Genomic DNA, 27,438 nt, shown 5'->3' with positions numbered 1-27,438 from the left:
TGGACCAGGGTCAGCGGACTCGATAATTCTCTCGCCTCGGTGCCCACTCTGATCAGCGATCACACTCGGCAACTCTGGGCATTAGCTTGCCTCATCTTCACTAACGGCCCCACCAGACCGCCGGGGATGCCTGGTCTCACCCTGGAGATACCCATTAAGGGACCATCTCTCAGGGAAGCCAGGAAGGGTTTCGCAGCGGTCGAAGCGCCTTGGGACCCTACGGGTAAGTAGTGCGCTATATAAATGCCTATACATTTACATTTACACATTTACCTAAAGTATGCGCTCTCGGCGCTGTCCCGCCTCAGACCAGGGGGGGCGGAGCCAACCGGCAGCTTCCTCCTGGAATCGCCCAGTCTAGTTTCCTGTCTAGGGTCAGCCCGCAAATGCGCTCCGGTGGTCGCGATCCCTCGATGTGCGTCCGAGGCTTTCTGCCTGCGTCAGCACATGTGGAGATCAACGTATTTGCAGCTGCCGTGTTCACGTCTCAGACGTGCAGCTGCATGGAGATTGTGGGAGGCGGGTCCTGCCAAAACCGCTTTCTCTGGTGTCCACTCCTGGCCCGACAGGGGCTGGCTCGCAGCCTCGCCGCCTATGCATAACTCTTGCCTTTAGACTGGCTGCACATGTGACTGTAGCTTCCATCAATAAATCTTGCACTGGGGAGGAGCCAAGATGGCGATCGGGACGGACGCATAGGCTCCCGGCTCCGTGAACCTCCAAGCCCCGCACGACTATCCTGCTCACCATACTGCAATTGTGACTCATTTTGAAGTTTGGGAATTTGCGCTGAAACTGTAGCCGGAGAAATCTGCGACAACATTCAGCGGCCTGAAAGACTCTGCAACCGGGGCATCTGCAGCATAACATGGCCGGACACTAAGACAACAACAGCGGCCATCTCCACCGGCGCGGCGTTGGTCTGCTGGGGCCCACTGTCCATCCGCCCGACTTTCACCACAGATGTCCTGATTGCCAAGCAACGCGGCTGTGGAGTACCCCCGAAGCGGTGACCTGGTGGAACCCTCGTATTTATGTGGAACGCAGACGGTGGGTGCCTCGACACGATTCAGGATTCGGCCCGGTTTTCGCGGGCAGTTCCCAAATTCTGGGCTGGCGTGGGAATAGAGCGACGAAGAACACTGCAGGACACCGCTCCTTAGGCGATCTGCCTACACTGTCCCTGCGACTCGGATAGTGGCCGCACTGTGTTGGACCCGCCTATGGCCAATTCCCTGTCCCCATTTGTGACGGAAACTCCGAGGGGCCGCCGAGAAGTGATGGAGGCTGCCGTCCTGATTATCGATGCACAGCAAAAGGGGGAATGTGCACAGCCAAATGGTGCTGCGGTACGGGAGAAAGGGCCTGCGTTTTCGTGTGGCGACATCCTTGCTGCTATTGGTGCCTTTCGATCTGCCTGGGATCACGGCGTCCGTGAGCTGGGGAGGAAGCTGGATGGTGTTACGTTCATGCTTGGGCACTTACGGTCGGGCGACCCCCTGGCACACGAGGATCCCTCCAAGCCTGTCTCCAATGAGGGTGCTGTGGCCGCCCTTTTGTGCGGAGGGGCAGTGATGACATTGGACTATGCTGTGAATTGTCGACAACTAGCCGGGGATTTGGACTATTCTGATGGTTCTCTTTCGCAGCAGATGATGGTGGCTTCGCACTCTGTAACATTATTGATGTCCCCTGTTTTGTCACGGCAACGACTGGATCCTGTCCCTGCTTCTTCCACCCCTGTCTTTACATCCTTGATGTGGGGTACGTGTTCTGAGACTGCATTGGGGAAGATGGCCGTATTTGCGGGTGACTCTGTTGATGGCCCGCAGCATCCATTTTGGACGCTCATGTCGCTCTCTGGCCTTGCTTGGACACTTGGTTTCTTTGTGGCGGCGGATGAGGGGATTACTTGGCAGGCATGCCTCCGGGGACTAGCGAGGACTGGTCAAGGATAAGCAGTATTCTTAAATGTTGACATTTAGGTGGCTGGCAGAGGTGGAGGGAACGCGCTCTCCAGATACGTTTATTAGTGCAGTATGTTGCTAATTCTCCCCTTTACTGCTTGATTCGCTTGATTAACGTGGTACAATGTATATCTTGGGGAGGAGTGAATTTTACGGGACGGGGTGACCGGGAGCCAGTACAAATGGCCCTCCTCCAGTTTTTATATATAAAACTTTCTTTTTCTCTTTTCTGATACTAAATTTCGGGTACTCTCATGGGCGACAGGCACGCTGCTTGGGAGGGGTAGGCCGTGGCCTCTGCAGGGGTGCAGGGTGGGGGGTTGGAGGAGGGTTTTTTTTTTTTTTTTTTTTTTTTTATTTTTTTTTCAGTTTCCATGGGCCTCTATCTGTCTCTTCCCTTCTCCTTTTCTTCCTCGTTTTTCTCTTTTCTTTTTTTTGGGTCAGCATGATGGTTAGACATTGTGCCTCTTGCGCTTTTGATAGCTGGTTTTTCCTTTCTTTGTAGTCATTACTACAGTAGCCTCACGTCTATGGGGTGGGTGATGACTAGCCCGAAATTGAATGCGTGCTCTACATCCTGATGAGTGTATTTCAGCTCGGACACCTAGTTTATGTTCTCCCGTCCTGTGATACATTGTTGCGTGCATTGCTCACCCTAGGTCATCGGTAGATTGTATTATGTCTGATCCTTTTATTTTCATAATATTAAAAAATAACCTTACCTAATCCTGTAACTCAGTGGTCGCGTCAAACTGAAGTCCTATTTTGGTAAAACTGTCGTATCTCGTGCTGGGGGGACTGCTGAGTTGCTTTATTGCTAACGGTTGTGCTATAAATTGCTGTCGAGGCCGGCCAGGTGGTTGTAGGCCCGTATATATGTATGCTATTGATGCACAATAAAGGTTTTCAAAAAATTAAAAAATTAAAATTAAAAAAATAAATCTTGCACTCCCTCTTAGCTAAATTGAATTGATAAGGAACTCACTGCCTGGAAGAATAAGAACAATTTCCAACCATCTCCTATTGCAGCGAGAAATGAACACCTGGCTCTTTCTCATGGTAATACCCACTACAGTTTAAATAAAACGTTAAGTACCTGCATGCATGACTGAGCAAATTCTTCAACAATTTCTTGACACATTATGCTTATGTGCAGCAATGCATTTGCACCAGCTTTACATAACCTCTGAAATTCACACACCTGACCCAACATCTTGCATAAAGGTCTAACTACAATCAGCACCCTGTTCAACCATGCACTCCTAAGAAGAACTGCGAAAGACAGTGCAAAGTGGAGGACTTTGCGACACATCAGGGGCAGAAAACATAATACACATGCCACAATACAACACAGTTAACAGAGTAGCGTATGCCAAGCCTTCAATCATCTTTCCAGTGTGGACAAACAAAACATAATGATGGCGATCAGGATGCTGTCATCTGGTACACAAATGGTACATGAGGGGCTATTGGTAAAATAAGACACCCCTAGAAGAAGGGACATATCCCCCCTCCAGTTCCTTGATATCATCGGGAAGCCCAGGATTTACTGTGCTGCATTAAGTATTGGATGAAGAAGAAGCAGCATGGAAAGAAGAAGATGCTGCTTTGAAACACAGCTGCTGCCTTAATTGTGAGAGAGGTGTTCAAAGCTGACTTACTGTTAAAAAGATGGTGTATTCAATTGTATGTGTTTAGATTATTTAAAAATAAAAAAGGGTGTCTGCTTTAAGTACAACGTTATGCTTTATTGCAAATGCCACTTTGCATTCTAAGACGAAGTTGTTATAGTTTTGCTTTCTGTGAGAAAATTACATACAACTTTCTCCACTAAAGGATATACTAGAGTATAGTTCATAGCTATATATGACTCAGGCATCAGTAGAATGTAGTTATGGTTGGATCTAACTTTCAACTGAAAAACCGGCATTTCATATTGTAAATCCCATAGAAAACTTCGAACTGCCCTACAGCAACACTGAATGGAATGACAACAAACTTGGCATGACAGTAAAACTTTACTCAACCATGTACCTTTGTTTAGTTTGGAGTAAATTTCTTCAGTAGTCGTTCGGAACAAGCATTATAAAAATGTTTAACATAGGCCTCAAATTGAGCCAACCAACAAAGTTAAATAGAGATTCTTAGTCCCCGGATGATCTGCAAACCCAGGTTTGCGTGCTGTCTACGTAACCAAATTAAAAAAATACTCAAATCATATTGGATGAGAGAACTTTGTTCCCATCACCTTTTTCGGGCCCAATTTTCAAAATAGAGATCAGAGACCCAAAATATTTAATTGGCTGACCACATGAGAGTTTTCTCTTGTGGCCGCCATTACAGGACACGGGGCAATGTACCCATGTCTTCCAACATTTGGAAAGGTCATATAAATGGGGCATTGGCAGTACACCCTGATCCATAAGTGGGAGGACCCACAGAAGGTTACACCCATATCTAAGAAAAAAACGGACTGTTGCAGGGTCCAATAACCCTGTGAAGGGACTGTGGAACCTGACAGGAGGGTCGCTCTTTCTTGCCCTAAAAAAACAGTCAATAGTCTGAGGACTCAGTACTAAGCCCACAAACTAAGGAAGAGGACTCAGCACAGGTCCAGGAGATTCATAATCCAGGGTCCTGACATCAAGACCACAAACAAGGAATGCCATTTTGAATTCACTAAGCCTGCTGCCTTAATAACAAGAGTGCAGCATGTAAGAGACAATGTTGAGTTACCATCAGTAGTCCGTGGTCTCAGTACCTAGACTGTGGACTGGGGAGGGGGGCCTGTTGTGGTCCATCAAGTATTTGCCAAGATCATGGAATGCAAGTGACATTTTGGGTATGCACAGTCCATGGCCTTGAAAAATAGTCTACAATCGACTCAAATATTTAGGTGCTGCATACAATTTAAAAAAGAAGAAAAACAGTTTTCCTCAGATAAAATGTTTCACTTACATGTGTGCGGGCACCACATTCAGTTTTTAGGGATTTGCTGATACTGAACACAGCTGTTTTTGATTGTGCCGACTCCAAAGCCTATCTTGCAAGACAGCAGACCCCGCAACAACGGCAGGTCTTCCTATATAGTCTGTAAATGACCTGCCTAGTCTGCAGACTAGTTCACATTTGAAAACGGCATTCTGCGTTTTTCTTATGTTGGAAGAACAGTTACTGTTCCTTCATGTTAAAAAAATTGCCTTTTCCTTGGCAACAAGAGATACCTATCCACCACAATGATCAGGTAATGTTGCTATTCATTGAATAATTGACTTAACCATGGCAAAATCTGGACAAAGAGCGCTTCCTTGACTATCCACCTGTATTCCACAGGAGGAAACAGATGAAATCCAGTGGCTAAGAGTGTGTGAAAAGAATGAGAAGCATGTAAAGGGTGAGAGTCCTTTACCCATCCTGTCGGTAAGAAAAAGAGACATTCACACTTTTGGACTTGGCCCTTTTTCCCTGAATTTTTTTCGCTTTTCACCCCCCTATTATAGGATGTCTCCCCCGTGGTAAAGAAAGTTGTATAGGACATGTGTGGTATGAGATGGCCTGTTTAATGTGAAAATGTAACGCAATGGTGTGTGCACTTATTAACGCCCATTGTAGAAATGTAACCTGGTGACATGTCGCTTTTAAAATGGATGCCATGGCTGTGTGTTGTGCCATCTGAATGTGATGGGTTAGCGGTCTAGATGTTTGGTTCCCAGCCATCCCAGCTTTTGGAGGGAAAGCCTGGCACCCAGGGTGCTCTACTCCTCCCCCTGAGCCAGTTAGAACCAGTTCCCTAGAGGATTCTAGAAGCTTCTGGCACTGCCTGGTAGGTGGGGTGAGGGGCATATAAATAAGGGGGCTGTGCCACCATGTGCTGAGACAGAGCAGGGACAGGAACGTGAGGGGACCTGCTGCCAGGGGATACCGCCACTTGGGCCTGTGTGCTGGACCCTGCACCCAACCAAAACCCCTCTGCTGTCCCCCATTGCTAGTGGAAACCCCACTGCAGGAGTACAGGCTGTACAGGAGGAGTGCCACGCTACAGTGGAGGATGGTTCAAGCCTACCGCCCAGTCTTGATGAGTACCCACTGACTGCTGACATTGCCCAGTAGTGCCTGCTGCTCTGCTGCTTGGCCCCTAAGGAAGGAGCGCCATCCTAGGTCCCTGACGCGGCTGGGATATTGTGCCCCTCGAGTGCTGTGCCTAAAAGCCCCTGAAGAGGAAAGCGCCATATTGGGGCTGGACTGGACCCCCCAGGAGGTGAGGAGTGTTACCCTGGGGCCCTTGAGGCTGACTGTTGGGACTGTCTGCCCACCTGAAGTGCTGAGCCCCCTTCGCGCATCTTAGTCCAGAACTGCTGCCTCCTAAGCGCTGTGTGTGAGGGGAAGGACTGTTGTCTCCTAAGTGCTAGCCTTTTCAAGCACTGTGCCCGCTAAGCGCTGTGTGGCCAAAAAGGAACTACCTGATTGGAAAGTGTTGCGGGAGCCTACCCCGCGTTTTGGCGCACTTCATTGACCCAGCGGGTGCCCACCCCCCATAATTGCCGCCGTGACTCACCGGCGCAGCCCGGGAGCAAAAAGGGGAAGAGTGCAGCAAATGCACCCCAGCGGGAGCCTACCCCGCGGGCGTGCTGCCTGGATGAGCTGCGTCCGAAACCCAGCGGGAGCCTAACCCGCACTAGCGCCGTGGGAAGATCACCACCGCCGGCCAGGCAGAGAGTGGCCTGGGAGCCCTGAGGGCCCCCGCACTGCCCGCGGCGACCCGGAAGCCTTGTTTGGAGGTGGGCGGGGCTTCAACGAAACCCAGAGCCAGGCGGGAGCCTACCCCACGCTGGCCCAGCCGCCCCGGAAGACGCTCGCAGCCTCGCGAAGGCTGCATTGGAGCCCGGGTCCCAGGAGGGGGGCCCGGGTGAAGCCGGAGTAGCAGAAGAGAAAGGCTGCTGGACTGCGGGCGGGGGACCCGGGTGTGGGGAGAGCCCCGGGTGCGGCTGCATCGGAAGCTTGGAGAAGCCAGGGACAGCTGAGGTACACACCGGTGCCTGTCCCCAGCCAAGAGTCGTCCGGAACCCGCCCCAAGAGCCCCGGTCAGAGGGGAACTGTTGGTGGAGGGGGGGGTGTCGGGGCACAGGGTCGGTGCCCGCCCCTGGGGACAGTGTTGCCCGTACAGGTGCCCTGTCTGGCAGCGGGCACCTGCAACATAGGGCCAGACTATTTGGGGATACCAGAGAGCTGCCCCAGCGGTGGACTCCTCTTCCCAGCCCCCCAAGGAATGAGGCTGGGCTCTGACTTTTGCCCCGTGGACCAGCTGGAGGAGGGTACACCGAGGGGAGCCAGAGCCCCGTTCTTATTACCACGAAGGGGGCAGCTTTGATTTAGAGTCCCAGGATAGGGGACCCCAACACTGGGGGCCAAAGTGTCGCTATATGCCCCAGGATGGCAAACTCGTCAATAGGTTGGTGCCTAAGGGTGCTGTCCCCTGTTTAGGCCTATACAAATGTAACCTAAGCTCATGGCTGATGGCCGGTACTAGAGTGATTGTGCAGCTATACCGATGATGTTGCGCCTAGTGTGGTTCAGGCCTATTGCTAATGCTGTTGATGCCATTTATATGTGCACTGTGTTTCTGACCAAATTAGTTCTGCCTATACTATTGTGCCTGATGTTTTCCTAAGGTTGATCCCCCTGAGCTCCCAGGATTTTGCGCACTGCAGAGTGGGACCCATGTTAGGACTCAGTCCCTTACTCATGATTTGATGACTAATGCTAATGCCCCTGAGGCCTACTGTTTTTAGGATGCTATGTTTGGGCTCCAGGCTCAGGTTAAGCCCACTTTGGATAGATTCCTGCCTCAGGATTTTAGGCTGCTGCATGTCTAGGCCTCATGTTAATGCTGATACCAAATAGGTGAGGCCAAAGGTTAATGCCCGCATTGCACCATGCTACCCCCCCGTAGAATTGGCTACCCCATTTCTAACACACACCTGTCACTTCCAAGCTAAGTGACCAAAAACTGAGCAGAAAGACCAGAGGAAACTACTCTTTTGAAACTAAAACCCGGCCAGGTGTTCCTGCAGAGGTTCCAAACAGTGAACAGCATCAAACAAATCCACACCACAAAGTTTTCAAGCACCACTCTATAGAGTGCAAAGTCCACATACGGGGGGGGGGGAGAGAAAATGGGAGAACATTTTCAGGAAGATACAACAGTAAAATAAAATTGCCCATAAAACACTAAAAGAACATGTCCCATCAGTTAAAGAACTTGTCTCTATTAACTTAGGCCCGAACGTTTGCCCAGGTCTGGATGGGCACAAGGCATGATCAAAGGCGAAGCTCTGTGGCAATCCCCCACTGTGCACGGCCAGAGGTGTAGTGAAGTAGGGGGTGGCCGCCTATGTGGTTGGATGCAGGGCCTGGTGGCAGGCAGATACCCGTATCCAACACCACTGTGCACAGCCTTCGAAAGTGCACAGCAGGGTGTGGCCGCCTGTAAAGGGTTGGGCATAGAACCTGGCCACAGCCCAAGCTGTGCGGCCAAGTCCCTACGTCCTATACGGGGTGGAAGGATGTTTCCAAACGCACTGCTTATGACCTCACAATATTTAAATCAATAAATAGCTACACATTGTCAAAGTAATAAATAATATTACATTCATAGTCGTCTTTTTCCTAGGGGTTAATAGTAATGTGATACATTATCGCATCTGTAAGGTTAATTATTATATTTGTAAATGCATCTCTTACATCAAGGGTGAGGTCATGACCATTGCATTTGGGGTGCGAATGACAGATTTTATGGCTGTTGTCCGAGTTTGGAATGCGTTCTTTAATGTAACAATTGAATTTCAGGTGCGTTTCAAATTTAATTCTTAACCAGAATTGTAACTTAACTGTGCTTTTTAGTTATGTTTAGTAATGCTACGGTAGGTTGGCAAGTTAATGCTAGGGCTCGGAGTTGTTGCCCTGTGAGGGTGAGGACTAGGAGTTGTTGGTTTACGTGGGTACAGTGTAGGTTTTTTTTAGAGTGTGTGCATTGAGAGTAGGAGAGCTGTTGCAGTTGGTATAGAAGAATTACATTTGTGCCGCGTGTGCAGAAGGTATGTTATAAAATCTATTGTGTTGATGTGCTGTATTCTATGGTGTGTTGTTCTTTAGCGTCTATCTGAGATCAACATCCACTTTGTACTCTGTTTTGTGATTTTTTTTTGTCTATGTCTGCAGTGGTTATTGTAGTTTTATATTTCTGGTGTGCTTGCTAATTTTTGTACGGAGGGTATATGTTTAAGTGCCCCACCTCTGTGCCATGAAAATATGACGCAAGTGGTTGTCCAGCTCACACTTTTCCTCCAATTTTATTTGGATTATACACCCTCCCTTCTGGCACTCCGGATGATTTCCCAGCCTACGCAGGGGCAAAGTTCGGCAAGCCAATACAAAAACTGAATTATTATGGGGATAGATGAGATTAGAAAGTAAGGAGGGCATTTGGCACCAGTGTAAATTACGAAGTGGTGTGGGTGTCAGTGTTGAGTATAACAGAAAGCAAAATCAACGCTGCCAGTTGGGAAGAAAAATCAAATAAAAATGGTTTCCAAGATAAACTGAAATAGGAAGAACAGGTTATAGACTGTAGAGGGTACACTGACTATATTTCTGACATGTTCAAAATTAAAATAATGTGAAGGGGACTGCCTCCAGGTAGTGTGTTATTTCGGTCTGCCACACCTGGAGAGCTAGGTACTTTATGTAAATGGGTAGTATATGTAATAAATCCCACTATCTTGCTAAGTGAGACCGAGAGCCTACGCTACGGTGCAAGCACTTAGCCTTGAAAGGGACAACAACAACAACTGATGAGTGGTAAGAACTGTGAATGTCCTGGATGGAAAGTATAAGGAGAACCTAGGGGAGAGGAGTTGGCCTAACGGCTAGGGCGGTCGACCTCGAATCTGGGGAATCGGGTTAGAGTCTCGACAATGACGCTGAACATCCTGTGATTCTGGGCAAAACACAATCTCCCGGTGCCTAAAAAAAATGAATGTGTCATCATGTAACACAACTGGTGCTATGTAAAGTGCTCCGATACCCGAAAGCGGGTCAAGTTCGCGCTGTATAAAACTCAGTGACAAAAACAAAAAACCTAGAGAGATCATGTGTGAAGGGACGGGTTGGTTGACAGTGCCTTAAGTTGGACAAGGATCCTTTGAGAAGACTAGAGTGGAGGCCTTCAAATGTGGCAAACTGAGTGGACAGTGGCAGGAGGTAAGCACAGGAGCGAGTACTGAGGAACATAGGAATTATATTACAAACACTTTCTTTCAGAGGAGGATAAAACCAGCAGATGCGTTCTCCTTCACAACAATGCTAGTGAATGGGAAATTCTGATAAATGAAAACCAGTTTGACCTTTGCATGAATCTCTGATAACACGGATTACAGTATTTCAGGGATACAACTCGTAATATCAACAGCCTTCCTACCACAAAATGTCTTTGAAAGATCCACTGCTTACCATTTGAAAGACGACATGTTTCTTTTCTTTCTCACACGTCCTAAAGATAACTCTGTCATCGGGAGCAATGAAGTCAACCGTTTCAAGCACCTCTGTGTGGAGGAAAGAAGTAGAGATAAACAGAACGTAAACTGCACTTTCAGAGTACCGCCACACGCTTTCTTTGCACCAACAAAGCATTTGAAGTAAAGAGCACAGTCACCCATACAATTCCACTCTAGGTAACCTTTAACATATCAGTTAAATTCGCCTGTAGAACAAGGAGGAAAGAGAAACTGTCCATAATGTGCAGCTTGGATTCCTTCGGTAGTAGATGTTGTCCATTCATGCACAAATTTAACAGTTTCTTTTTTTTACCAAAGTCTTGTTTAATAATTAATGTCAAATATATGACTTTCTTGTAGAATGTAAAGATTTATTTCATGAAAATTATGTATTCATACTGCTGTCTTACAGATGTATGTTTCTAAAATTACCCATAAAAGGGTATTGAGGGGATGAGAAGTTTGTGTCACGGTCCACTCATGTTTAGGTCTCGCACACCTAGAGTTGCAGCGCGCATGGGATGCTCGCTCTGCAAAGCATATTGTTGTAGGGTATGTTTTAGAAGTGGAGTGGAAGCCCCACCCCTATTCTTCGTTGGCTGGCATCGTTTATGGTAAACGCTGGCTTACGATTAAAAATGAGGCTTGTTAGTCACTCCTTGTTTCCGCCCTGTCCCCATCAGGACTGGAACTTTTACTTGCGGTGCTATACAGCCTCCTTTACTTAGGCGGTAAGCACTTTTTTTTTTTAAAGAAGTGGTTGCAGCTGTTGCTATGAAGCACCACGGCACTCTGGCAGTTCAGTGCCTTGCTGTATTTACACATGATAACAAGCAGGCTGAGCATGCCGGAAAAGTGCAAGCAGACACCAACGTTTTCTTGTTTTTCTTACTGTGGTGAGCCGCCGGCATAGACGTTGTGTGCCCTGTAATCAAGCGCTTCAGTGCCCCCACAACTCTACAATACTGGAACTGTGAAATTTGAATGATCGGAAAGTAAATTAGGCTATCAGTTTGAAACGGTTCTATGCACATTTGAGAGGGTGGTGTGAAGAAATGCAAATGCTACTTACCAGTATGCATCTGTTCTTGGCATGTAGGGCTGCTGACATTCATATCTGTGCATAGATCGCCGCCTAGTGTTGGGTCCGGATGATTGCACATTGTTGTCCTGGAAGAGTCTTCGAAGTATCACGAGATAGGTGGCTCCTCCCCTGGACTACAGTGCGCATGGGCATCGCCTCCATCCCCAGATTGTTTTTAGCCATTGGCAGAGATGGAGTGAAGTATGTGAGTGATGACCATGCTATGAGCATATACATATATACATATGAATGAAACACTGCAGCTGCTACAGGCGCCGGGGAGGAGGGTGGGCGATATGAATGTCAGCAGCCCTACATGCCAAGAACAGATGCATACTGGTAAGTAGCATTTGCAGTTCGAGGCATGTGGGCTGCTGAATTCATATCTGTGCATAGAATACATAGCAGTCCCTCCATTAGCGGCGGCCGCCCGTGCCAGCTGCAGCAGTCTGAAAAAGTGTTTTGAGAACAGCCTGACCAACAGCTGCCTGCTGTTTGGAATGCACGTCTACACAGTAGTGTTTAGTGAAAGTATGTGTGGTAGACCATGTGGCTGCTCTACAGATATCTTCCAAGGGAATGTTACCTAGGAAAGCCATAGAGGCCCCCAACTTCCTGGTGGAGTGGGCCCTTGGTGGGATAGTGAGAGTGCGCTTAGCTTTAGCGTAACAGATCTGAATGCATTTCACTATCCACCTAGCGATCCCAGCTTTGGAGATAGCGTTTCCCTTGTGGTGTGTGGCAAAAGCAACAAAAAGCTGCTTGGTTTTGCGAAAATCTTTTGTCTTGTCTACATAGTACATCAAGGCTCTCTTAACATCAAGGATGTGGAGCATCCGCTCCGCCAGCGTCTCTGGGTTTTGGAAAAACACCGGCAACTCAATTGTCTGGTTTATGTGGAATTGAGATACCACCTTGGGTAGGAATTTAGGGTTAGTGCGGAGCACCACCCTGTTAGCATGTACTTGGAAGAAAGGTTCTTGGATGGTGAGCGCCTGCAGCTCGCTAACCCTCCGTAGCGATGTAATTGCTACTAAGAACGCAACCTTCCAAGTCAAAAACTGAAGCTCACAAGAGTGCAGTGGCTCGAAGGGAGGACCCATCAGCCTTGTAAGAACCACATTGAGGTTCCATTCTGGAGCTGGTGGGGTCCTTGGTGGAATGACTCTCTTGAGTCCTTCCAGAAAGGCCTTGATAGCAGGGACCTTAAAGAGTGATAGGTGTTGCCTATTCTGGAGGTATGCTGCCATAGCAGACAGGTGAATGCGGATGGAAGAGTACGCCAGATTGCATTGATACAGATGGAACAGGTAACAAATGATGTTTTGAATGGAAGCATCCAGCGGGTCAATATCGTGGTTAACACAGTAGATGACAAACCTCTTCCATTTAGCCGCATAACAAGCTCTCGTAGTGGGCTTCCTTGCCTCCCGAATGATATCCATGCAATCGGGAGGAAGATTGAGGTAGCCAAACTCTAGGACTTCAGGAGCCAGATCGCCATGTTGAGCTGTTGCGGATCTGGGTGCTGAATGTCGCCATGGCTCTGCGTCAGAAGGCTGGGAGTGAGATGAAGCCTTTGATGCGGTACCACGGACAGTTCTAGAAACGTGGTGTACCATGGTTGGCGAGCCCACGTTGGAGCAACCAGGATGAGAGTCATCGAGTGCTGCCTGAGCTTGCGTGCCACCAGCGGTATCAGAGGTGCTGGGGGAAAAGCGTACGCAAATCTGCCTGACCAGTTCATCCACATCGCATTGCCCTGTGATTGCGGGTGTGGGAATCTGGCGGCGAAGCTTTGGCATTTTGCGTTCTCCTTTGTGGCGAACAGGTCTATCTCTGGTTGACCCCACCTTTGGAAGTACGGTTGGAGTACTGATGGATGTATCTCCCACTCGTGCATTTGATGGCTGTGCCTGCTGAGCAGATCCGCCATCTGATTGTCCTTGCCCGGGAGATGCTCTGCCATGAGGAAGATGTTCCTCTGAATGGCCCACTTCCACATGCTCTGAGCCAGATGAGACAGCTGCGGAGAGTGTGTGCCTCCCTGCTTCTGAATGTAGTACATGGCCGTCATGTTGTCCGTCCGGATCAACACGACTTTGTTGCACAGATGTACTTTGAACGCCTTTAAGGCCATGAAGATTGCCATCAGCTCCAACACATTGATGTGCATCTTCCTTTGCTGTAGTGTCCAGAGTCCCTGCACTGTGTACTGGAGTACATGCGCTCCCCATCCCTGGAGAGAGGCGTCCGTTGTCAGGATAATCTGTGGTACAGGCTCTTGGAATGGTCGGCCCTTGCAAAGGTTTTGTGGATTCCACCAATGCAGAGAGTTGTATGCCCGACCGCACACCAACACTAGGTCTGTCAGTTGCCCATGAGCCTGAGTCCACTGACGTGCTAGGCACTCCTGAAGCGGACGCATATGTAGTCTCGCGTGCGGGACAATGGAGATGCAGGAGGCCATCATGCCTATCAACTGCATGAACACCTTCGCTGGAAGCGAGTGCTGAGGTCTGAATCGTTGGATCAGCGTCTGGATACTGGCGATTCTCACTGAATTTGGCTGCGCAGTGGCTGCCAGAGTGTGGATTGTCGCGCCCAGATACTGTCGCACGTGGGCGGGCTGGAGATGGGACTTTGGGTAGTTCAGAGAGAATCCCAGATCGTGCAGGAGATGAATGGTGCGTGACACGTGGTCGACGCACTGCTGTTCTGGCTTTGCTTGAATGAGCCAGTCGTCCAAGTAGGGGTAGACTTGGACGTTCTGGCGACGGAGATGCGCCGCCACAGTCGCTAGGCATTTTGTAAATACCCTCGGCGCCGTGGTGACCCCGAACGGCAGAACCCTGAACTGGTAATGCTGGTCTAGAATCGTGAATCTGAGATACTTCCTGTGGGAAGGATGCAGGGGGATATGAAAATAGGCATCTTTCAGATCCAGCGTAGCCAGGAAGTCCCCTTGCTGAAGCAGGGGAAGCACTTGCTGTAACGTGAGCATATGGAAGTGCTCCGAGAGGATGTACCAGTTTAGGGGCCTGAGGTCCAGGATGGGCCTGAGGGATCCGTCCTTTTTGGGGATCAGAAAATACAGGGAGTAAACCCCTGTTCCCCGCTCTTGCAATGGAACGAGCTCTATCGCCCCTTTTTGCAGCATGACTAGAACTTCTTGCTGCAACAAGGTCAAGTGCTCGCCGGACATAGGACGGCTCCTTGGGGGTATGTTTGGTGGAATGGAAGTAAGTTCCAGACAGTACCCGTACTGGATAAGTGACTTGACCCACCTGTCCGTGGTGATGGATTTCCACGCTGGCAGGAACTGCTGGAGTCTCCCCCCGACCGGTGTTGTATGGTCGGGGGGCAGTGACAAGGCGTCACTGCTTGTTGGCGGTGGTGGACCTGGAGCTGTTGTTTCCACGTCCCCTGCCCTTGACGTTATTGCCTCTGTAACCCCCTCTACCCTTGTTGTTGTACGAGGTTTGGGTGTTACTTTTGTAATACTGTGTGGACTGCGATGCCTGACCCCTTGAGGTGCCTCTGGAAGTGGAGCGGCGAAAGGAACCACTCCGAAACTGCTGACTCTGTAGGGCCCCCATAGACTTGGCAGTTTCCGTATCTTTTTTCATCTTTTCCAGTGTCGCATCCACCTCAGGGCCAAACAGGTGGTCAGGATTAACTGTTTGATTCAGTATTGTAGTTTGGATGTCGGGTTTGAACCCTGAAATTCTAAGCCAGGCATGCCGTCTAAGCAACACACTGGTATTGATCGCCCTGGAGGCTGTTTCTGCCACATCTAGTGCACATTTTATGGATGCATTTGTAATGAGCTTTCCTTCCTGAATCAGCATTTCTCCTGCCTCCTTGTACTGGTCAGGTAAGTGTTGCAGTATTGCCTCTAAGGTGTCATAATGAGCCAATCATAGCGTGCAAGTAGGGCTTGTGTGTTAGATATTCTCCAGATATTAGCTGCCTGTGCAGCAATCCGTTTGCCTGAGGCCTCAAAGATCTTGGACTCTTTGTCTGGGGGAGGAGCGTCACCAGTAGTTTGCGAGTTCGCCCTCTTCCGAGCGTTGGAAACAACCAATGAGTCCAATGGCAAGTGTCCCTTGATATATGTTGGATCCGAGGGCGCTGCCTTATATTTCCTGTCGATGCGAGGGTTGACCACACGCGCCCGGGTGGGCTCCTTGAAGACCTCCGTTGCATGTTTAAGCACCCCTTTAAGCATCGGCAGCGTTTTGACTGACTTTTCAGCTACTGAGAAAGTGTCAAATAAGAAGTCCACATCCACGGGGTCCGAGTGCAGCTCGACGTCGTGGTTAGCCGCAGCCCTCTCGATCAGAGCGTTAAAGGCCGCCGAGTCCTCCGTCAGGGACGTTTTGGCCGCAAAAAGTTGCGCGTCCTGGCCCGACTGCGGGCCCTCTGGGTCGCCTCCGGCGGACCAAGGTTCGTGCTCCTCCTCCGGATCCGAGTACGCCGGATAGTTGTACTCGGCGTCTTCCTTGTCCGCATCGCCTGCGGCGGAATGCGTTGGCGAGTGTCCCAGGGCTTGTGGGGACACAGGTTCCACCAGAGCCGAAGAGTCCGCAGAGTCCCTTTTGTTTTTGAGAGGGATCTTAAAATGCTCCAACGCCGGCTCCGTAGTGATTTTCCTCTTGAGGAGAGACAGTTTCCCGGTGTTGGCGTCGATGATTACCTCACGACGTTCCTCTTCAGCAAGCGGCTGGAGCCGAAGCTTCGACACCACCAAGGCAGCTTTCGGTGTCAATACCTCCTTCGAGGGTCCGCCCTGTTTCGGCGCGAAGGCCTTCGGCGCCGACTTGGGCGGTAGGGTAAAACGGATAGGCGTTTGCTCCTTCGCAGGCTTAGGCGTGAGCTTAGGCGTCACAGTGTCCTGAGCGGGAACCACACTGTCCTTTCGAATCCGCTGCAGGGATTCCGCTACCTTCTTCTTCAAGGCCGGAGAGGGCTTGACCGGCTCGAGCGACCTCTCTGCGTCGAGAGCCTGATCGCCTGCAGGCACTGTCTTCGGGGCCGACGCCCCATGCCTATGCGCGTCGTCGCCCTGACGCTTCTTCGGAGCCGTCTTCGGGTCCACGACCCCTTTCGGAACCGACGCAGCCGCGTCGGACGACTTCGCCTTCTGCGCCGACCCCGAGGGTTTCGGGTCGGCCATCTTGGCGTGGCTCTTCAAGTCGGCCATCTTGAATTTTTTGGAAGTTGACGCCTCCAGAACCTTCTGCACCAGCGTAACTTTCACTTTCGGTTTCGCATCCGAGGGTGCGTGACCAGACGGCTTCACTTTCGTTTTCTTCAACGTTAGTGGCTTCTCATAAATGTCCGTGACCGGGCCCGGAGGCGGGGACGTAGGACTCATAAGTAGATCTTGGGTAAGGCCCGAAGGCGATCCCTCGACCTGGGCCGTATGAAGGGGAATAACCCCTGAGTCTGGTTGGGGATGCTCCTCCTCTGAGCTATCCCCCACAGTGGCAAAAGCCCGATCGTCGTCCCCTACCTCGTCGGCGACTTCATCAAAGTTCTCCTCACCCGCGTCGTAGGTCTCCCCCTCGGACGCGGGACTAGAGTCCGAACCTTGCACGTCGTCTTCGCCTTCAACAGATTCCTGGAATATGTCGTCTGGTGGGGGCGCCGCAGTAGCCGATAGCTTAGCCTGGAGCCTATTGGCCCGACGAATCTTCAGAGTCTTCTTGCACCGGAATTTCGAACACGCCATGCAGCTGTCTTCGTTGTGGTCCGGTGACAAGCATGTATTGCACACAGGGTGCACGTCGAGGTGTGAATATTTGGAGTTACACACCGGGCACTTCTTAAACGGTGTACGCTCCATAGCCGAAGTGTAGTGTAGGCCCGTCCGCGCCGAAAGCACGTGGAAGGGCAGCAAGAGATCGGAGCTGAGAGTCAGACAAGAAACCCGTACGCAACTATACCGACGCTCAGCCTAAAGACCTTTTGGTCTCGAGTAGAAGTTGAACAACTATCGGTTCCGACAGAGGGAACCGAAACACATCCGAACCCAATGGCGGAAAAAAACAATCTGGGGATGGAGGCGATGCCCATGCGCACTGTAGTCCAGGGGAGGAGCCACCTATCTCGTGATACTTCAAAGACTCTTCCAGGACAACAATGTGCAATCATCCGGACCCAACACTAGGCGGCGATCTATGCACAGATATGAATACAGCAGCCCACATGCCTCGAACATATTCTTGCTTATTATGTGTATTTAAGAAAAATTAAGTGAACATATTTCTGTATGGTTTTAGTTTTCGGCGGAAACTCACTTCATAGCAAATAAAATTAAATGAAGATGAGTGCAAAACGCAATGTAAAGACTGAAAATACCCCATAACGACCACTTGACTTTCCGGTGGAAATAATGGTTACTGACCGTTTTGTTAGCAATTATGGTTTAAAGAAATTTAAATATGTCACTTAGTTGAAATGAGTAAGAGTTCCCTATTTCAAGATGGCAACCATGCTTCTGTAACACCTCCACACGCCAGTTTCTAAGGGACTACGCAGTAACTAAGATGGCAGGCCTGTGTTGACATTAGTGATCCCCTGGGAGAGCAGATCGGAGGCTTAAGGAGCACTCCCTCATCTCCCCCTGTGCCCCCTCAACTGCGGAATCATGGCAGTATCTTTAGTGTCCTTGTCCCTTGGCTGGGCCCAGTCCGATGAGTTCCTCAGAGTCCTGGCACCCTTGTTACCACTCTCTGTGGATCCTCAGCCCCTACCCGCCTCCTGGATGCAGAGAGAAAGCTGCAGCTCCCCAAGCTGCGGGGGGAGCTCCGAAGAGGAAGAAAGCGACAGGGAGAGCCAGGACAGCGAGCAGGAACTCTCCATGGAGAAGGTACATGTGAGTAGCACCTCTGGGGGCATATTATGCTTATAAATGTGCTGTTAACATTAATAATGTTATTAATGCTAGCATTTGTACGATCATAATCAAAACATTGTCAGATCATATTACTGACCGAATTGTTATTCTCCTTGTCGATATCAATAATATCGGGTCAAATTTGCTCTATATAAAACTCTATAAAAAAAAATCATTAAAAAATAATAGTATTGTTGCGTAGTATACTGTAATAATAATTCATACAGACATTCAATGATGCAAAAAGACTAATACAGTTTTATTTGCACTACAGTTAATGAAATTATCGTTAGTATTGGTTTTATTATAAATGTATATATTAATTATATTTGTATTATTTAATTTTCTTTTATTAACATGGTCATTATTCATACAGGGTAGGAATGCACCACAAAACACATCACCTCGGACAAGGGGCAACAAAAAGACAGTGCATAATTTGTGCAGGTGGTCACATGTGGCGGGCACAGGCAATCATTATTGGGGATATGAACTTAGCTTTTATCATCCGATTTGGATCAAAAGAAAGATAAAGGCAGAAAAGAGAGAAGGAAATGAGGAAAGACATAAATCATTTAAATAGAACTGTTTCGGAACATGGACATCAATTTTATCAAAATGTCAGGGGTAGTGGAAGTGACATCGCACGCAATTTGACCTGCACTTTAACTCACACACATGCTTACAAATACTAACATTCACACGCACGTGCACACAAACACACTCTCACCCACAAGCATGCATACAACATACATTTAACAGTATATTTTTTACTTACCTTAGCTTCCAGATAGGGTTATATTCTAGCTGTACTCCATTTAAATTACACTAACAGTGAACACGATTATTCTCTATTTTCATAATTAAACAAGCATTTTCAGTGCAATAGGTCTCCCGTTTGCAATAGTTTAAGCTATTGGCACTGTAAATGACAATGTCTTTGATTTAGGTTTTAAAAACCAAAACATAAATAAAAGGCATTGTCATTTACAATGCCAATAGCTCAAACTCGCATATATGCGAGATCTATTGCATTGCAAATGCTTGTTGTTATAGCATTCCTTTGCTCAGTGGCTGTATTCCATGAGAAACGAAGAACCACGGGTCTGCTCTTTTAATCCGGGAATATCCCCTTAAAACAGGAATGCTCCCTGCAGTATATACATGTTTCCCCGCTCTAAATGCATAAATGCATGTATTTGAACTTTTTTTCCCTTAACTTTCAAGTCACTTTCATTACTGGACTTACCAAGTGAGACTGTTTTTTAATGGAAGCATAGCAAAGGATTAATGATTGGCATCCAATTAGCAAAACGTTCTTTGAATAAGAGTTGCGTGCGGGCAATTTGCAAAGGAAATAGTGGCTATATGGTCCACAACGCCCCAACCTCCCCAAACCGAAGACTCCATCTATCTACATCAACATATAAAAATTGTAGCAACTCACACCATATAAGTGGATGTTTGGCACAAACAGGGGAGGGGGAGCGTGAGAAGAAATAATTCAGAAACCAAACAAAAATAAAATAAAAGCCAAGTGAAGGGTTAGGTCTTTAAAATACTCGCTTGGTTTTCCAAAGCAAACACAATAACAATGGTCGAGGGTTACTTTTGCCTCTTTATGGTAACTGGGGAGCACTTGCAAAAACATAGCTTTTTCTCCTAATTAACATTTCCACAGCTTAGCTGTTTTTGTTTGTGACCTCTACTTTTAAAACACATTAACACACGGATTGATTTAATAAAACTAACACTTTACTAGAAAAGCAATGTTTCCTCAGGATATATTATGAGCCTGTAGTTTGGTAAATAGCGTAGATTTGTGAGTAACCATGAAATCAGTAAGGCCAAAAACAATGGAAAAAATGGCAGAAGAGGATGGGGATTTTCTTTTGTCCTTTATTTAAAACAGAAACAATGGCATAACATTGAGAAGCCTCAAAGTCATCCCTGTGCAAAAGAATTGGGATTAACACAAAAAACAATGAGAGGTTGAAATCCATTTTAAAACAATGAGCTACATAATTACAATAATGATCCTGTCATCTGTTTCTCACATGGCCCTTTGTCGTTTTCGCCATGTTAGCCTAATCATGCCCGTTTAGGCTGCTTTGGTTTTGCATACAATATTAAATAATCACACTTGCCTTTGTGCCACATTGTATTTTCACACAGAACCAGCACATGTTTTTGCATTTTATTGTTTTCCTAGGATTTAGTCTGAACAGCCTAGGCAAGGTCAAACAACATTGCCCCTTGTTTTTAGGTCTCCGCCTGCGAAAGACAGCGCACATGCGCAGTCGAGCTAGCAAGACTAAATGGGATAGAGAGATCACTACTAGCGAGGTTAAGCCCCGCCCCTCTTCTCCATTGGCTGGCCTCCTAACCTGTGGCCAGCCATTGGAGAAGAGGTCCTAATGACGTTTTTCTTTCTCTTTAATCCCTGTCTTTTTTCAGATTGACTTCCCCGACTTAGTGCTGGCGTAAAAGCTTTCTTATTTTCTTTATAGGTCCAGATGGCCCCATAAAGAAGATAAGGAACCTTTTATCCCAGCAGGAAGTCGGGGTAGTCAATCTTAAAAAGACGGGGCAAAAAGCAGCTAGGAAGACGATGACAGTGCTGTTTGTGCTCCCGGATTGGCGGAAGGGAGGGGGGGCTGTCCCCAACTGTGGATCCTTATTTTGGAATCTGTAGTAAATGTATTTTGGAGCAGCTCAGGTCCCACTCATATTAGGTTATGGGGGAATTTAGAGCTTTTCAGAAAAAAGATTGTTGTCATTAGAACTATTTGCATGGTGTCGCTGTAATGCGCCCTCTTCTGGCGGCGCGTCGAAGATGCAGCTGTCTGGCTTCACCGTTTGTACCTTTCCACAAGAGGTCATGCAGGCACAGTCACATGCACCACCTCTGGTGCTGTTCTGGGAGGGGTTCCGTGTTCTTCCCAGGCCTGGGGCGGTTTCTAAGGGTTTCTCCCCTCCTCTATTTGCCGGAGTTAGTATTAATGTTGCAAACTTCAACACGAGTCCGGGGCGGATTCGGCTAGCGCCAACATGTGCTTTCCTGGTAAGCCTTTATGTGGCCTGACATCTGTTGGGCCACGTGAAACCCAAGTTAGGAGGCCGGCGCTGACCCGCGCCTGTCGTGACCGTGGGGGCGGGGTCCCAGCTGTTCTTGGCCTCTGTCCCCCAGAAGGAGGCCCCAAGGGAAGCTGCTTTTAGAAAATACCAGCGTGGCTCTCCATGCTATCCCTCCCCATCCGCCCTACAGGGCTACTGCTCCGTCACCCTTGCCCCACTTTAGTCCTATTGTATTCCTCCCTCGGTGGCCGAATGTTGCTTGGTTCAGCTCTCCCAGCCACCCGGTCCCGCCCTCCAACCTTCCGAGGCTCGGCCACCTGCCCCCCGCCCCCCAGTCTGCCTGCTGTTCTTGGACGCCACGCCCGTGCCGACAAACATGAAGTGTGTGTGAATATGTTTTTTGCTCTTGACTGTTAACATTTCAACTCATATTGACACAAAATCCTTTGATCTCCATCATAGGGCATGTCAAACTATTACAGGTCTGGTCTGCAAGACAGATCCGGGTGGAAAATCCGGAAGTAACATATGCTCGGTGTGAATATTCCATACATAGGATACCAATACACTGCACATACGCAAAGACAGGATACGTTGAGCTCAGCGTGGCTCTCCATGCTACCCCTTCCCCATCCGCCCTACAGGGCTACTGCTCCGTCACCCTTGCCCCACTTTAGTCTTATTGTATTCCTCCCTCGGTGGCCGACTGCTGCTTGGTTCAGCTCTCCCAGCCTCCCGGTCCCGCCCTACAACATTCCGGGGCTCGGCCACCTGCCCCCCGCCGCCCAGTCTGCCTGCTGTTCTCGGCCCACATGTCCCGATCAGACAAACATGAAGTGTGTGTGAATATGTTTTTTGCTCTTGACTGTTAACATTTCAACTCTTTTTGACACAAAATCCTTTGATCTTCATCACACGGCATGTCAAACTATTACAGATCTGGTCTGCAAGACAGATTCGGGTGGAAAAATCTGAAGTAACGCATGCTCGGTGTGAATATTGCATACATACGATACCAATACACTGCACATACATAAAGACAGGATACGTTGAGCTGTCGATTAAAGTACACAATTATATATGTTGCACTCTGCTCAAACATGGTGGGGCAATCCATTTCCAACGGAGCATGAAGTTATTAGCTACCGCGCTGCACCATCAGTACTGTTAATGAATTATTGTAGATAAGTATGTTGCATACATACCTGCGTGTAATTCACAAAGTTTTCTGTTTGTGTTTAGCCCTCTTATGATACGTTTGATAATTTATGTATATTAGATATACTGCATTGGTAAGTTGTAGGCATAATTGATTGCATACAGATGTAAGTATGCAAGGAGATGTATAAATTCTGCCAGCACGGCGGGGAAGAATCAATGAGCCTCCTCGCGCTGGACCGGTGTAATGGCTAGAGGACGCTGACTTCGTCGCCGTCTTAACTCCAAAGGAGAAAACCTAAATCCTGTCTCCCTAGCAGTTCGAGCGGCCCAGCTAACGAGCCCTGAGAGAAGCTGAGGAGAGAGGTGCAAGCTCGCGCAGGGTGCACCCCTGTGAACCCCATCACCTACAGAGACAGGAGCCTCGCGAGAAGCAGGCAGGCTGGGATGAGGGGATCTGCCCCTACAGCCTACCTGAGCTGCAAACATGCCTGGGACATGAGGCGTGCGCGGGAATGGCAGCCGTGCAAACCCCAGGTGAGTATTAGCTCTGCATCCACTCTCACTGCAGCTTGTGTGGTCGCACTGCACGGGGTCAACACTGAAAAGCTTCAATGAGCCGCGGATATCCAGATGTTTCGAGAGGCGTCTGATGCATCAGGTGCAGTGGCACCGGGGCCCACAGGCTCTGTGTGTGTGTGTGCCTCTGTGTGTGTGTGTGTGGCTCTGTATGTGTGTGTGCCTCTGTGTGTGTGTGTGTGTGCCTGTGTGGGTGTGTGTGTGTGTGTGTGGCTCTGTCTGTGTGTGTGTGGGTGTGTTAGTGAGTGTGTGGCTCTGTGTGTGGCTGTGTGTGTGTGTGTGTGTGTGTGTGTGTGTGTGGCGCTGTGTGTGTGTGTGTGTGTGTGTGTGTGTGTGCCTCTGTTTGTGGCTCTCTAAGCGTGTATCTGTGTGTATGTGGCTCTGTGTGTATGTGTGGCTCTGTGTGTGTGTGTGTGTCTGTGTGTGTGTGTGTGGCTCTGTGTGTGTGTGTGTGGCTGGGTGTGTGTGGTTGTGTGTGGGTGTGGCTCTGTGTGTGTGTGTGTGGGTGCAAACGCAATAGGTCTTGCATTTGCGAGAGATTAAGCTATTGGCATTGTAAATGACAATGCCATTTGTTTATCTGTTTTCAAAACCAACACACAAATAAAAATGTTGCCATTTACAATGCCAATAGCTCTAACTTTTGCAAAGGCGAGAACGTTGCATTGTAAATGCTTGTTCTCTCTGGCCAGGCACTAGCACCTAGGCATAATAAAGGAATGCAGCTGCTGTTCTTAGATACAAATATCTTGTCATATAACAGAGGGCAGACGTTCTAGAAAAACACACACAGAGCGAAGGTCCAGGGCCGTTTCTAGGTGTTTTGCAACCCTAGGCAGAATTGAAAAATGCCTCCCCCTCCCTTTTACTACCATCACTCTCTCCCACTGTTATCCAGGCTTTTCAATATAAAAGTAAATATTTAAAAAGCATATTTTTGGGGTGAAAATGAATTGAAGCAGAGTTGAAGATGGCCTAGGAGCTCGGGACTGGTGCTCTGTGAGGACTGAGGTTGCTAGGGGACGGGGGCTCTAAGAGGGCTGGGACTGCTAGAGGATGAGAGTTGAAGGTGCCGAGGCTACTAGTGGATGGGAGGTCTGAGGGACCGGAAGCTCTGGGACAGAAGCTAAGAATGCTGAGGGTTCCGGGGAAGGCCCGGGCTGCTAGGGGGTAGGGAGTTCTGATACGACTGGAGCTGCTAGAGTGTCGGACCTTTAACGGCCAGGACAGGAGCTGTACAGACAAAAAGGGTTTCAAGAAGACCAGGACTGCTTGATGACGGGAACTAAGAGGACGGGGCTGCAAGGAGACATAGGCTCTCAGAGGACTTGGGGGCGCAGCAGCTAGAGGAAGGGGTCAATGAGAGGGCTGGTGGTAGCTCCGAGAGACTCCCCTGGGGCACTGGGTGGTCTAAGGGGCAGGGGGCTGCTAGAGGCAGTGAGCTCCAAGAAGGCCAGAGCCACTAGGCAATTGGAGGTCTGAGAACACAGGCTGGGTGTTAAGGAGTGTCTCCGAATGTACCATGTCTCTGCCTCCCATGGGCTGAGATTTGAACTCTCAGTGTGGCCTAAGCCCTGTTACGGTTTTGAGAGTGCTTGTTCTCCAAGGAATTTGTCCGTACCTTCAAGGCCATACTGCCGAGATGATGGACAGAATGCAGAATAAATTAAAACATTCATCCCAGTCAAGAGATCTTGGTTAAATTTTACATTCTTTTGCTCACTGTGCCACCCCAGTTCAGACCCACCCATATGCAAATCTGTCTGTTGGGAACAGTCCTGCCCGAACTGCCTGGCCAGGTCCTCCTTGGACCAGAAATGTGAGCCCTGGGACCGATTTTGGGATTTCACCCCTCATCAGCCAGTCTAGTTTGAATTTTGATCTGTGACTGGGGGTGAATGTTTGATTGGCTCAGCATTCCATCCATCATCTGAACTTTTACAATTGTCACCCTAAGTGGAAAGGGTATGCCCAGATGTGGGTCGCATGCTCGCTAAGCCACCAGATTCAAGCTACCCTGGCTAACGAGGGGTGATGCCCCGAAACTGGTCCCAGGATGCTTGTTCCTGGTCCAGGGAGGACCTGGCTGGACAGTTCGGGCTGGACTGTTCCCATGAGGCACAGGGTCAAGACTGATTTGCATGTGGCTGGGTCTGAAGTGGAACGGCGTGGCATGCAAACAAATTATGGATTTAACCCAGATCACTGACTAACTGGGGCAATGTTTAAGATTGGCTCAGCATTCTGTCAATCTTCTGTTCTTTTTGCTGTCGTCAGATTAGGTGGCAAAGAGTGTGCGTATCTACAACATCCAAAGCCAAATCCCACTGGCGTGCTTTCACTTGCCCATCTCCCTCCCTCCTCCTCGGCCCACCGACTGGGCCCAGATCACACAGAGCGCACTCCACGCAATGGGCGCTGTGTTTTTTGACAACCCTACCTGAAACAACAACAGTAGGAAGCAAAACCTGTCTCTGTCTTAAACATACACGAGGCTACAGTTAAAGTTCACTGACTCGAAAAGATTGGTGGTATTTTACAGATGATAAAGAATGTAATTACATATTAGAGAACTTCATGTATTAATGTTGGAGGTAACTCAGGTTACCTGTGCAGAACTGGAATTCTACTACTAAAGAGAGTTAAAGAACGAAGGGCACGATATTCCTTCTGTAAGAATGTGAAAAGGTTTCCTTAACGACCAAAGTAAGCACTTCTGCTTCGTAATGTGACAAAGGTAAATATTCTTGTTCGGTGTGTTGATAAAACATGTCACTTTAAGCATGTTTTGTGGTATCTGATAACTAAGGATGTGTGCATGAGGGCTGTGAGTTATGCTGAGGGCACGGTGGGTGTCTGTGTGTGGAATAGGTGGGCACTAGGAAAACAAAAAGAAACAGGCAAATAAGTAAGAGGCGAATTGATGGGGTAACAGTCAGAGACACTCAGGAAAGGTATGGGGTAGATATGAAACCCAGAGCACAGGCCAAAGAGGCAGGACATGGGGACAGATGGCCATGGTGGGCTGTGGTGAGGGGGCCAAAGGTGTGTGTGAGTACCCCTTCTGTAGCATACATTCATGGCAAATGAAACTAGAGGGCAACAAATGTTATTCGATGAGAGATAGGATCAGACAACTAAAATCTGACCACTAACTTTTGGGAAAATAGGATGGCGACAATAAGATAATGACCAGGGGGTCCGTTTTAGTCCTGGCTTGTCAACACAGCTGTCTCTACAACTATTGATAGTCATTCTTTAAAATACCCATACAGTAAGCTTCAGTCAGAGAAGTCTTCCTCTCAACTCATGCTATTAGCTGTTTTCTGTCTCCTTTCCCCTCCTATGTCATGTTTGCTTGGCGATGAATAAGAGACTATTTCACATCTCTGAATCATGTCATATTACGTTATTTTTCTACTAAATACATTGTATAAGAAAATAAATCTTTTTTTTGTTGTGGCTTTTTAACCCCTTCGCTGCTGATGACTAGCTCAGCTCGTGTGGCGTGTGCTGATGACGAGCTGAGCTCGTCATGTAACGCGGTAAAATGAAAAAAGCCGCTCAGCGCAAAAATCGCCGCAGCAGCGATGCGGTTAAAAATACATTAGTCAGGTTTAAAAATGCAAGCCACACCCATTGGCTTTGCCAATGCTTGCTTTATTCAGTGTCATTGCTGCTAGGTAGTGTTCGCATCTCAGGAGGATCAGAGATTGTAGGGAAACGAGGGAGGCTGACAAAGGTTGTGTGAGTCAAAAGGGGAGAACTGAAGACTGGGCAGAAGAGAAGAAAAAATGCTAACGAGGGGGGTAATAATGGTGAAGGATTTGAACTTTAAAGAGAAGCCAGAATAATTATCAGAATTAGACTCAAGCTCATTGTGGGGGGGGGGGAGGGGGACGGGCACTGAGAGAATGATGGGACTGACGGCAGGTTAGGATGAGTGTATGAAGAGGAGCTCAGTCAGAGAAAGTGAGATCTATCTGGCTGGCTCGAGATCTACTGTGAGGCTGAGAAGAATAAACCAGCAGGCGGAAGATGTCTGTGGCGCTGGGTTATCTCGTCTTGTGCAGGAGTGAGTGGATTAATGATTAGATGGCATTAGTGCCCTCAGAG

General features: G+C 48.5%; 1 protein-coding gene across 1 annotated transcript in view; it reads right to left on the bottom strand.

Annotated features, from left to right (window-relative positions):
- Positions 1 to 10,567, bottom strand: part of DUS2 (dihydrouridine synthase 2) — a gene marked incomplete at its 5' end in the record, with an annotated part of 471,998 nt that extends 461,431 nt beyond the window's left edge. The window contains one exon of the mRNA XM_086950567.1: positions 10,476 to 10,567. Within this exon, the coding sequence (XP_086806693.1) occupies positions 10,476 to 10,567 (92 nt within the window). The remainder of the gene's footprint in view (positions 1 to 10,475) is intronic.
- Positions 10,568 to 27,438: the final 16,871 nt, after the last annotated feature.

Source organism: Lissotriton vulgaris, unplaced genomic scaffold, assembly GCF_964263255.1.
Source record: "Lissotriton vulgaris unplaced genomic scaffold, aLisVul1.2 SCAFFOLD_886, whole genome shotgun sequence".
Classification (NCBI taxonomy): Eukaryota; Metazoa; Chordata; class Amphibia; order Caudata; family Salamandridae; genus Lissotriton; species Lissotriton vulgaris.
The sequence above is the reverse complement of the archived record's forward strand: the minus strand, read 5'-3'. Positions and strand labels throughout refer to the sequence as shown.